Source organism: Thamnophis sirtalis, unplaced genomic scaffold (genome assembly GCF_051295495.1).
Source record: "Thamnophis sirtalis isolate CommonGarterSnake01/CBP01778 unplaced genomic scaffold, rThaSir2_p1.2 scaffold_2, whole genome shotgun sequence".
Lineage (NCBI taxonomy): Eukaryota > Metazoa > Chordata > Lepidosauria > Squamata > Natricidae > Thamnophis > Thamnophis sirtalis.
Genome location: NW_028261382.1, coordinates 108,968,474 through 108,981,387, shown reverse-complemented (window position 1 = coordinate 108,981,387; position 12,914 = coordinate 108,968,474). Strand labels below are relative to the sequence as shown.

Here is a 12,914-nt window from a genome sequence, read left to right as displayed (position 1 = left end):
TAAGAGAGGTGTGTGTTTATTTGGTTTAGCAGATGTATTGAAGCGCTTCTTAATTTAGTTTTGAAACGGAAATGAGCACACTCACTTTTCTATTTGAGTGTGTTTTCCGGCTCCTTCACACCGATAGGTGTTAACTACGTATGTGTCAATTCCAACATCAGATCGGTAATTCATTTGGGCTCATTTTCCCCACAATCTCAGTGAATTCCCACAATTGTTCTGAAGTAGCCTAAAGACAGCATGGAAGGCAATTCCAAAGAGAATTTGGGGGGGGGGTGTTGTGATGTCTGCGAACTTCACCCCGATTTTGCTGCTGAGAAGCAGGTGTGACAGGGGCTGAATTGCGTTTTTTTTCCATGAGAATACGAAGTGGGCGTGAATGTGTTTTTATTCCTTTCTGCCTCTGAAATAGAAGCCGCCTTGCCATTCCACCCCCAAACATTTTCTGCTCTGTGTTAGGGACAAATTATGCATGAAATTTTTCACCCAGTCCAAACGTAATACACATTTCTTTTGGAGTGTGTTCAAGTCACTGGTGACCTCTGGTGACTTCCCAGTCAATTCCTTAGAGTTTCTTGGTCAAGTTTCAGAAATGATTTGCCATTGCCTCCTTCCTAGGGCTGAGAGAAAGTGGCTGGCCCAAGGTCCACCCAGCTTACTTTATGCCTAGGGCAGAACTAGAAGGCACAATTTCCTGATTTCTAACCGGATGCCTTGACCACTTGACCAAGTTGGCTCTCAATCCACATAGAGGTCAACTATCTACAACATATTTGGGTAGGCCTTTGAAAGTTGCTTTGGTTTCAGAAGTTGTGGGTGCTCCAACACTGGAGGTTTTTAAGAAGAGATTGGACAACCGTTTGTCTGAAATGCTATAGGGTTTCCTGCTTGAGCAGCGGGTTGGACTAGAAGACCTCCAAGGTCCCTTCCAACTCTGTTATTCTGTTATTCAACACAGTATTCCTTCCTCCAAGCAAGTCCATCTTCTCTTTGATATTTCTATCACAGTTTCTTTGCTGACTTTTGTCTAAAAAGACAATGCCCCTCTTCCAAGCAAGGGTGGAAGATCTTCCACAAGTACAGATCACTTGTCCTCTGAATCCAATCGAATCATCTCCCAATGGGAGAACAGCAACCAAGGTGACAAATTTTGTGCTTGATTTCTCTTCTGTGGATAACTGTTCAAGGAGGATAGGTGAACAGATCCTAGCAGTCAGAAGAAGGAGAGGTGGTCCAGGAAGAATCTGTGGTATTCCCGTAGCTGATGTGTCAAAGTAGGCAAGTATCTGGAGATAGCATCTCTTGGTGTCCACAGTGAAAAAAGGTATGTAGGTAGCTGCCTTTCCTCTTCTGCTCTGTAGTATTGCAATCCTTTTTACTGGGAACAAGTGGGGACTTAAAGGAATGATGGAGATGGAACAGAATTCTGTTCTCTTCATCTGTGGAACCCATTTGGATGAAAAAAAAAACACCACATTCCCACATCTCTGGTTGCTTTTAATGAGTAGGACCTTCTACCGAAGTATCTCAGATCCAAAACTCTTTGCAAAACGCGAAACGGTTACTTAAGCTCTGAACTCTTGTTAGAGATAAATCTTTTCCAACATCTTTGGATTTAAGCCAGAGATCTTTATGTTATGAGTAGAGGGAGGGAATCTTTCTACCTGGAGATGGGTAAAATGGATCCTTACCTTGTCTTCAGATGTCAACCATGGTGTCCTCCTCTCGATGTTTTTATTCTGTCTCTCTATACCGCTGGGAAACAGCTGTCCCTCAGTGTGAGAAGTCTACTCAGAAGGAACTGCAGCTTCAGAGCTGACAGCAGCTGACCCCAAAATAGGACTTTGGGGAAGTTCGGTCTATCTTGTAGTGCAGCATTGGTTAAGCAGACCACACACTTCCTTTTAGAAATACGGAAGGCTTCTGCGTACTTGCAAGAGATGTGGTTCCTGTCGCTTGCAACGGAGGACGATGGCTAAAAGGGAGTTGGTTTTGGAGGAGGGCGAAACTGTTGATGAGGCCTTTTCATGTAGTTATGGGTGTCTGTGTGGTGAGTGACAGACGTGGCTGTGAGAAAAGCGGAGTTTGTGCTTCCTATAGAATGAGCCACAGATGGTCATCTCTTGTTTATGTTGCTGATGTATTTATAAAGTTGTTTGGTTACCACTTGATAGCTCCATGTGGCCTGTAACATCAGAATGTTGACTGATAAGCAGATTCCAAGTAGCCATAGGGGACAAGGCCTTGGACCCAAAAGTCTCCACCGAAGAAGTCAAGAAGACACGTACGACCGAGATTAAAACCGGTTTCAATGGTAGAGGCTGACTTCCATTTTGGAACATCAAAGGTGGTTTGTAGTGCACTCTCTGTCCGAGAACTCTCTTCAGTATGAAGTCTTCTTCTGTTATTTCAGGGTTGGTAACAATCTGTTCTTTTGAAATCCTGTACAAGAAGTTTAGAAATTATGAGAAATCTAGAGAACTTTGTGGCTCGGAGAACTTGCTCAATTCAGCCGGGGTCATCTTCCAGCCAGCATGATCAGAAGGGAGCTGATTAGAAATAATGGGAATTGTAGTTCCTGTATGGGAAGTTGCCTAATTGTATGACAGGAAAGCAATAGCAATAGCAATAGCAATAGCAGTAGACTTATATACCGCTTCATAGGCCTTTCAGGCCTCTCTAAGCGGTTTACAGAGAGTCAGCATATTGCCCCCAACAATCTGGGTCCTCATTTTACCCACCTCGGAAGGATGGAAGGCTGAGTCAACCCTGAGCCGGTGAGATTTGAACCGCTGACCTGCTGATCTAGCAGTAGCCTGCAGTGCTGCTTTTAACCACTGCGCCACCTTGGCTCATGTTACAGGAACCCTCCCCTCCAAGAAATTGGAGGCGGTGGATGGATGGAGAATTGTCTCTCACTCTCTCTCTCTCTCTCTCTCTCTCTCTCTGTGTGTTTAATCTGTTCATCAATCAATATTTCTCTATTCTAAAAGAGCCCCATGGAGGATTAATGGTCTGGAGGCTAAAACATATGAAAAATAGTTGCGGAAATTGGATATATCTCTGGAGCCTGGGGTGCAGGAGGCCGACTAGGCCACGCCCATCATGGCCACACCCACCCAGAAACCGAGCAGAGAACCCTTTGCTAAAATTTTTGGAGCCTCCCCCAGGAGTGACCCCACCACCAGGTCGTAGGAATTGGGAGAATGTGGAAAATGTATCTTACCAGCTGATGTGGCTTTTTGTGCGGCAGGAGTAAGGATGGGTAGAAGGAAGGTATGTTGTTGCAACATCTGGTTGTCCAGATGATAGAAGAACCGACTATGTAAGTAAGCTGGTATGTAACTCAGAAATAGATATTTTTAACTTACGGCATCCAACATTTAAGACTCTGTACCGTAAATCTTTGTCTGGTTCGTCACCTCTTCTGGAAGATCCTAAGGAAATTTCTCAGTGATGCAAGTGATTAAAATGATGGAAGTGAATGTGATGGGGGAAACATGACGCCAACTCAACAGGGGAACTACAGATAAGATGAGAGGGAAGCTGTGTGAGTTCTACACTTCCATAACTCCTTCAGCATTGATTCATAGACCTGCAGCTGCAATTGCATAGCTTAAAAACTCAAGTGTGCAGAGATCATGTCTACAAGTAAGGGGTGAACATAAGGGCAGCATCTGCTAGAACTTCTTTTCTATAGAGCAGTGGGTCTCAACCTTCCCAATGCCGTGACCCTTTAATACAGTTCCTCATGTTGTGGCGACCCCCCCACCCAACCATAAAATTATTTTATGTTTTTTTCAAAATATATTTTTTCAAAAATATGCGTTTTCTGATGGTCTTAGATAACCCTGTGAAAGGGTTGTTCGACCCCCAAAGGGGTCCTGACCTACAGGTTAAGAACCACTGCTATAGAGCAATACAGCTTGCCTCCAGAAGTTGTGAATGCCCCAACACTGGAAGTCTTTAAGATGTTGGATAGCCATTTGTCTGAAACAGTATAGGGTCTAGGCAGGGGGTTGGACTAGAAGACCTCCAAGGTCCCTTCCAATTCTGCTATTGTATTGTATTGTATTGTATTGTATTGTATTGTATTGTATTGTATTGTATTGTATTGTATTGTATTGTATTGTATTGTATTGTATTGTATTGTATTGTATAAACCGAGGTATCCATCAATACTGGGCAAGTCACATGAAGAGTTAAATACATTAGAGGAAGATGTGTAGGAAGGCCCTGTGTGTTAGGGAACTTGTGAGCTGTGTAGTGTTCCAAAATGTTCTGCAAGCTTGCAAATAATATGTAAAATAGAAAATACACCAGGTATTGTAGTGCTAACCAACTGACTCAAACGGTAAAGGGATTTTTGGTGATTTGCACTAGGGAAAAATTCATATTTTCTTCACAGAGCTGAATTGTTGTACTGTTTGCTTGTGTCCTTCCTTTGTTATTTTTATAAATAACTCAAGGCAGCAAACATGTCCAACATTACGCCTTCCTCCTCCTATTTTATGCTGCTGTAAGTCCACTTTATTATCAAATATTCCAAATTTTCTAGAGACTGAATCCATATTGGATGTCTACTGTAACCCTACTTTCGAATAAATATTTTGAACTTGAGACAATGTCAGGCAGCTTCTATAGAATAGGATAAGGAACCTGATATCTTCCAAATATTTCAGGCTACATCCATCGTGTTTTAAAAAATATCTTTTGGCTTATTCATACAGGAAGCCCTCGACTTATAGCCATAATAGAGCCGAAAATTTCTTTCGCTAAGCGAAACATTTGTTAAGTGAGCCCTGCCCCATTTTATGACCTTTCTTTTCACAGTTGTTAAGGGAATCCATGTGGTTGTTTAGTAACTGTTGTGGCCCACCAGAGGCCATGGAGCTGGTGGCAGGCTTGGATAGTGAGGAGGTTGGGGGCCAGTCCTGGAGCCTGGAGAAGACTCTGCGTCGGAGGCAGAGATGGGACCAGGGCCCTCTGAGAGTTATCACCTGCCTTCGGAGTCAGATATCAGTGGGGCAGAAGAACACCTAGAACCTGTTCCCAATGTGCACATGCACAGAGCTGCAAGGAGAAGGGAATAGCTAAGGAACAAGGGTTGACTGGGGAGAAAGGCCACAGGTGGACGGTGAATGGCCCCTCCCAGAGGGAATAAAGAGGAGCGAAAGGGGAGGGAATTTGCAGGAGACCATTAGTTCAATTCATTAGGGTGAAGATCTGTTCCTGACTTCTTGCCAAGTAATTGCTGCTGTACCACAGTGAGTATTTGAAGAACTCGCTTCCGTTCTTCTACAGGGGGGGAACAGAAATTGTTGGAACCGCTAATGCTGTACATTTGCTTCTTCAGCTCAACCCAAGTTTGTTTGCGCCAATCAACCTGGTTATCCTAGGCCACATTAGTCTACACAACCTCTTTGTATAGGAACTAGACCTGCGGGGAAACGGATGTCCCCAGATTCCTTATTACTCTGACGTTTTCTCTATGTATCACTCTTTTAAACGCAAACTGTGAGACTTTGCTGGAGACCAGTGGTGGGTTTCAAAATTTTTTCGAACCTACTCTGTGGGTGTGGCCTCCTTTGTGGGAGTGGCTTGCCAGCCATGTGTTCTCTCTCTCTCTCTCTTCCCTTCCTTTTGTCTCTCTGTCCCTTTTTCATTTTTTTCTTTCATCTCTCTGTCACTTTTTCTTTTTTTTTCTTTTTTTTCTTTCTTTCTTTCTTCCTTTCTTTCTCTTTCTCTCTCTGTGTGAGTCTGTCTGTCTGTGCGTGTGTGCATGTGTGTGTGTGTGTGTGTGTGTGTGTGTGTGTGTGTATCAGTTGTGGGTTTCAAAGAATTTTGGAACCTCTTCTGTAGGTGTGGCCTGCTTTCCGGGTCCACTGGTGGAACCTCTTCTAACCGGTTCGGTAGATTTCACGAACCGGTTCTACCAAACTGGTGCGAACTGGTAGGAACCCACCTCTGCTGGAGACCAACCAGTTGGAGGAAGCAATACAGAAACCAGTAGAATATGTGTAATATCAAGGACCTTGAAAATTTGCTGCTAGAAAAAAAAAGAAAAAACAACGTGTCTGTCTACTTTTAGCACTTGGAGCCCTGAAGCAAAAATTCTGATTTTGTTATGGGGCGAGGAGAGCTATTGACTTTACTTTAGTGGACAGAAGACCAATACCCTGGGCAGCTAGTCCTCAACATATAACAGCAATTTCTGTTGCTAAGCGAGAAACTAGTTAAGTGGGCTTTACGACCTTTCTTGCCACAGCTTTTAAGTGAATCCCTGCAGTTGTTAAGATAGTAACATGGTTGTTAAGTGAATCTGACTTTGCTTGTCAGAAGGTCGCAATTATGCAATCGTCATAAATATGAGTCAGTTGCCAAGTGTCTGAATTTTGATCATGTGACCACGGGGGTGCGGCAATGGTCATAAGGGTGAAAACTAGTCATAAGTCACTTTTTTCAGCGCTGCTGTAACTTCAAATGACTAGTAAATGAACTGTTGTAAGTTAAGGACAACCTGTATTAACTGTGTTGATGCCTGGTCAGGAATCAGCTCCACTAGTTCCAGTTTAACCTTCAAATTTGTTTTCCAAAATTTTACTTATCAACATATTTTTTTTTTCCAGAAGTGCATTTGTTAAATTGAAGAGTTGTTGAGCAAATTGTGTGTCAAACAGTTTTGGAACATATCTTTATTTTTCCAGATTGCATGTAGCAATAGCTGTGTTGCGCGCAATAAATCTGTACGCCAGGTGTCAATGAAAAAGATATTTTCCATGTAGCCAGTCATATTTCTCTGCATGGATTAAGGGTTGGTGGGACTGGGATGGATGGAGAGGGAGTCATTTTTTTTAAAAAAAAAAGAACTTTCAGTAACTTTTTGTGTTAGCCCTTGTTCCAAACTTTGATTTAATCATTTCTGCAACTAGAGTTTTGCTAGTTTAGCCTTGCTGTCCCAAAGCCCATATATCTCAGATTATATTTCCTTTTTCTTTCAAAAGAAAATTACACAGTCTTTATCTAAGGCGAATACATCCTTCTAATGAACTTTACAAAATTCTAGCTGCCAAAATGGGGAAGTAAGATAAGAACATGAAGAAAAGGAGAAGCAAAATGCAAGACAACACGAGAAGCTTTTATTCGTTTGCAAATACTATCTTTGTGGACAATGCAATCCAAACATGATTTTAAAAAAATTAACTCAAGACTAAATCCAGATGAAATGAGGGACTCTTACCAATTGTTGACCCAGTTGGCTTTCTTGACATTTTTTTTAAAAAATGCTACACTCGTCCATTCAAAGCATAGAATTATAGACTATTGATATCCCATGCTTTCAGTTTTCAGGTAGTCCTCCACTTATGGCCATTCATTTAGCCAATGTTCAAAATTAGGGTGGCACTGAAAAAAAGTGACTAATGGCCAGTCCTCATGCTTATGACCACTGCAGAATCCCTGCCATCATGTAATCAGAATGTAGGTACTTGGTATGTATTTATGACAGTTGCAGTGTTCATATGATTATTTGTGACTGGCTTCTATCAATATGAGGGCATGTTATAGCAATAGCAGTTAGACTTATATACCGCTTCATAGGGCTTTCAGCCCTCTCTAAGCGGTTTACAGAGTCAGCATATTGCCCCCAACAACAATCCGGGTCCTCATTTCACCCACCTCGGAAGGATGGAAGGCTGAGTCAACCTTGACCCGTCCCTTCGTGGAAATTGCTAAAATAATGCATTTTTGGTATAGAGTTGGAAGGGACTTTGGAGGTCTTCTAGTCCAACTCCCTGCGTAGGCAGGAGGTCCTATACCATTTCAGACAAATGGTTATCCAATCTCTTCTTAAAAACTTCCAGAGTTGGATGGAGCATTCACAACTTCTGGAGGCAAGTGATTCCACTGATTAATTGTTCTCACTGTTAGGAAATTTCTCCGTAGTTCTAAGTTGCTTCTCTCCTTGTTTAGTTTCCACCCATTGCTTCTTGTCCTGCTCTCAGATGATTTGGTGAATAGTTTGACTCCCTCTTCTTTGTGGCAGCCCCTGAGATACTGGAACACTGCTATCATGTCTCCCCTAGTCCTTCTTTTAATCAAACTAGACATACCCAGTTCCTGCAACCGTTCTTCATATGTTTTAGCCTCCAGTCCCCTAATCCTCTTTGTTGCTCTTCTCTGCACTCTTTCTAGAGTCTCCACATCTTTTCTACATCGTGGCAACCAAAACTGAATACAGGATTCCAAGTGTGGGCTTACCAATATTTTATATTTTATATCTATTTTTTAATGCTTCTGGCCTGTGGTTGAAGTGAAATGAAGTTGCTGGACTCCCTTTGAGTGTTTTTTTTTCTTCCTTTCTAGATTCTTGATGTCCCTTTTAAAAGCATGCATTCAGGATATAAACAGATCCACCACCAACGTAATTCTCCCTTTTTCTTTTCTTAGGGCGGATCTGCTTTCTCTCCAGCCATAACTCTCAGCAAAGAGAAAGCACAATCACAAGCTGCCGTTTTGGCTCGCGAAGTGGGCTGCCCATCAACCAGCAGTCGTGAAATTGTCTCGTGCCTTCGTCAGTTGCCTGCCAAAACACTTAACGATGCACAAACCAAGGTGCGTTGATTTTCAGAGCTACTGTTTAAAGCCACGGGTGTACAAATCTAGCGGGGCCGGAAAAAGTCCATCTGGTACGTGGGATAAATGTCTTCTCGTTAGAGGAATCTCTCTCTTGGCTCGGAAGGAAGTGGAACAAAAAATAAAAATAAAACTAGCACTGTACGTTTGATGAATTAGTTGAGAACTGTCTGTTGCCTGAAAACTGTGCGCAACCTCAAACCCACCAACAAATGAGAATGGGAAATGAATCCGAGGCCTGCAATAGCTGTAGGTCCACAGGCCCTCTGCAAGCAAGCAATTCATATTTTGGACAAAGTTAATTCCACTTCCTCCAGGAGAAAAAGAGAAAAGGGAGAGAATTATGTCTTTCATATATGCACCGCTGTGCACATGCCAAAGTGGTAAAGTGTCACTCCTTGTTGTCATAAGAGCTCCCTTGTGCACCTTTGAACAGGCATGGAAGGGCACAGGATAATGGGTCTTGAGTTGTAGGAGGCAGCTTCTGGTTGAATGTTAGAGAAAGGTCTCAATAGGTAAAGGAAAGGAACGTGAAATTATTTTTCCTTTCTTCCTTTCTTCTTTTTTCTTTCTTTCCTTCCTTCCCTCCCTCCCTCCCATCCTCCTTCCTCCTTCCTTCCTTCTTTCCATCCTTCCTTCCTTCTATCTCCTTTCTTTTTTTCTTTCTCTTTCTTTCTCTTTCTAACTTCCTTCCTTCCCTCCCTCCCATTCTCCTTCCTTCCTTCCTTCTTTCCTTCCTTCCTTCTCTCTCTCTCCCTTCCTTCCTTCTTTCTTTCTTCCTTCCTTCTTTCTTTCTTCCTTCCTTCCTTCCTTCCTTCCTTCTTTCTTTCTTTCTTTCTTTCTTTCTTTCTTTCTTTCTTTCTTTCTTTTCTTCCTTCCTTCCCTTCCTCCTTCCCATCCTCCTTCCTTCCTTCCTTCCTTCCTTCCTCCCCCCTTTCTTTCTTTCTTTCTTTCTTTCTTTCTTTCTTTCTTTCTTTCTTTCTTTCTTTCTTTCTTTCTTTCTTTCTTTCACCTTTGTGAAAAAGAAAACCGTTCAGGCTGCAATTTATTTAGCTCATCATCGGATGTTCTTTGGTAGATATCTTTTGAGCACGGTTGGCTGGAGAATTCTAGGAATTGGAGTTCATACATCTTAAAGTTGCCTAGGTTGAGAAACATTGGTTGCGAAGAAGAGGATGCTTTTCTCAAGAAGGAAGGAAGAGCTGTCTCTTTAAAACTTAGGATTGTTGTTTATTATAGAAGTTCCGGTCTGAACAATTCAATTATACAGTACTTATGCCGCTGAAGATGGGTCAGAAAGATGCAAATTATCAAAAACTTTGTTAGGATGCTAGCTGATAAGGAGAGAGGGGGGGGAGGGAGGGAGGGAGAGAGAGAGTGAGAGACCCCTGAACAACAACTGAGAATGGAGGGAAGCCATTCTTTTTATCAAAAATAACTTTCTAAAGGCACTGAATGGTTTATCTGGGCCTATACACTGGCAGTGAAGGACAAAGGAACTTGTTCTTGAACTGTTGTAGGTGCAACTAGGCATGAACTATTAATATACAATCGTGATTTGCACAAGTAATTCCCTAGTTTGTCTGCTGCTAGCAAAAGCTACTAGTAAGATTGGTTCCACCACAAATGCGCGAACAACAAAAGCGTGCCTGACTAAACCGCGGTGACAAAACCGCGCGACGAATGAGCGATGAATTAGCCCTGAAGCGCGCCGACAAAAGCGCGCCGACAGAAGCGCGCTGTAACCTAACCCTAACCCTAACCCTAACCCTAAACCTAACCCTAAACCTAACCCTAAACCTTACCTTAACTTAAATCGCGCTTCTGTCGGCGCGCTGTTGTCGGCGCGCTGTTGTCGGCGCGCTGTTGTCGGCACGCTTTTGACATCGCGGTTTTAGCGCCGCGGTTTTGTCGGCGCGCTTATGACGTTCGCGCTTTTGTCGGGTCACGGTAAGATTATAATGGTGTTTTCTTTCTTCTCAGTTACCAGTGGCCTTTCCACTTCTTACTCATTCTGGCATTAATAGGGTTTACTCCATGTTTTTTTCCCCACTCCTATGCTAACCCTTTTGTGGTTCTTTGTGTAGCTCCTTGCCATAAGTGGGCCATTCCAGTATTGGGGTCCAGTTGTTGATGGATCCTACCTGCAGGAATCTTTTCCAACTGCTTTGCAACAGTCCCGACTTTCAAAGTTGGACCTACTCATTGGAAGTGCACAACAGGATGGGCTCATTAATCGTGCGAAGGCTATTAAGGTAAGTAGAAACGCCAGACCCAAAATATCTGTTGCTAAATGAAGCGTTTGTTAAGTGAACTGTTGTAAGACGAGGCACTTACACATTTAGTGTGTTTGTAAGTACCTTTAGTGTGTGTAAGCACCTGTGGTACACATTTTGCTGGCAATATCATTACAGCAGAGGTGGGTTCCTACCAGTTCGCACCTATTCGGTAGAACCGGTTCGTCAAATCTACCGAACCGGTTAGAAGAGGTTCCACCAGTGGACCCGGAAAGGAGGCCACACCTACAGAAGAGGTTCCAAATTTTTTTGAAACCCACCACTGACTTGCATGCTTCAATGCCAGAGTTTCTGAGCCAACATGACTGGAGGAGGAATTCTGGGAGTTGAAGTCCACAAGTCTTAAAGCTGTCAGGTTTGAAGACCCCTAATTTTTTTTTCTAAAGGGTTAGGGGTGCAAGGATCTTGTAACTTGACAGCTTTAAGACCTGCATGCTTCAATGCCAGAGTTTCTGAACAGCTACTTGGACCGACCTAAGTACTAATTCATAATTTCATATCCGGTCACATGGGCGGCAAGCCACTCCCATCCGGTCACATGGGTAGCAAGCCACTCCCACAAAGGAGGCCACACCCACAGAGTAGGTTCGAACAATTTTTGAAACCCACCACTGCATTACAGGAACCAGCCTTAATAGTTAGACTCAGGTTACAGCCGCCTTCCTTAACGAGCAAAATTCTGAATTGTAAGTCACTCGGAGTCATTGACTGAGAGCGGCAGCCGTAGAAATCGCACAAACACACACATTTTTCCCAGTGGCTTCGAAAGGTCACAAAATGAACTGTTGTAAGGTCGAGGACTTCCTGTATTAATATCCCATCATCAGCCTATAGAGTTCAATCAAAGTGCAAATAGACTTCAAGAGGTCTGGTAGTAATTAAACCTGGGCCTACGTGTCCATAATCATTTTTAGTGTGAAAAACCAGAACCTTTAAAAAAAAAAGAAAAAAAACTGAGTTAGTCCAACACTAAGAAAGTTTTGAAAATATATGATCAGATGTCAACTCTGAAACGATTTGGAAAAAGGATGATTCAAACGGAGTTTTTAAGCGAATAACCATCAGCAGTTGGTGTCCATCGGGAACTCTTAGATTCCCAGCTTTTCAGGAAATTGTTCTGTAAGCCAGCGCAGGAGTGGGAAAAAATAATCTGGGGATGGAAGCAATACAGTCTTTAAAAAGAGAAGGTTGTGTGTGCGCATCTGTGTGGGATATGTGTGTGTGTGTGTGTGTACGTGTACACACAAATCAGTGGTGGGTTTCAAGAATTTTTAGAACTTCTGTGGATGTGGCCTGCTTTGTGGGAGTGGCTTGCTGGCCATGTGACTGAGTGGGAGTGGTTTGCCAGCCGTGTGACTGAGTGGGAGTGGCCTGCCAGCCATGTGACTGAGTGGGAGTGGCTTGGCAAATATGTGACTGGGTGGGCATGGCCAACTTGTAAAATGTGGTGAAACTCACTTAACAACGCTCTTGCTTAGCAACCAAAATGTTGGCTCAGAAACTCTGGCATTTGAAGGATGCAAGTCTTAAAGCTGTCAAGTTACAAGACCCTTGCACCCCTAACCCTTTAGAAAAAAAACCCCGGGGGTGTTCAAACTTGACAGCTTTAAGACTTGTGGACTTCAACTCCCAGAATTCCTCCTCTTGCTCTTCATCTTGATGAAGTGTGGACGGGCAGGGGGAGGGAGCTGGAACCGTTTCTAAACGGCACTAGAACTGGCAGGAACCCACCTCTGATGCAAATACACCCATACCACATTTCCTCTCTTATTAGCGTTTTGAAGAAAGACAAGGCCGGGGCAGTAGCAAAACCGCTTTTTATCAGGCCCTCCAAAACTCCTTGGGTGGCGAGGAGTCCAATCTTCTCATCCAGGATGCAGCTACGTGGTTTTATTCCCTAGAACATTCATCCACTGAGTATGCTTCCTTCTCCAGGGCATTAGAAAATGCCACTCGGTAAGTTTCTCCCCTTTTTTTGTTAAG

General features: G+C 43.1%; 1 protein-coding gene across 1 annotated transcript in view; it reads left to right on the top strand.

Annotated features, from left to right (window-relative positions):
• The window catches only part of TG (thyroglobulin), a 141,566-nt gene that overhangs the window by 114,751 nt on the left and 13,901 nt on the right, over positions 1 to 12,914 (top strand). The window contains exons 38-40 of the mRNA XM_087706664.1: positions 8,449 to 8,613; positions 10,722 to 10,889; positions 12,706 to 12,887. Coding sequence (XP_087562790.1) covers positions 8,449 to 8,613; positions 10,722 to 10,889; positions 12,706 to 12,887 — 515 coding nt within the window. The remainder of the gene's footprint in view (positions 1 to 8,448; positions 8,614 to 10,721; positions 10,890 to 12,705; positions 12,888 to 12,914) is intronic.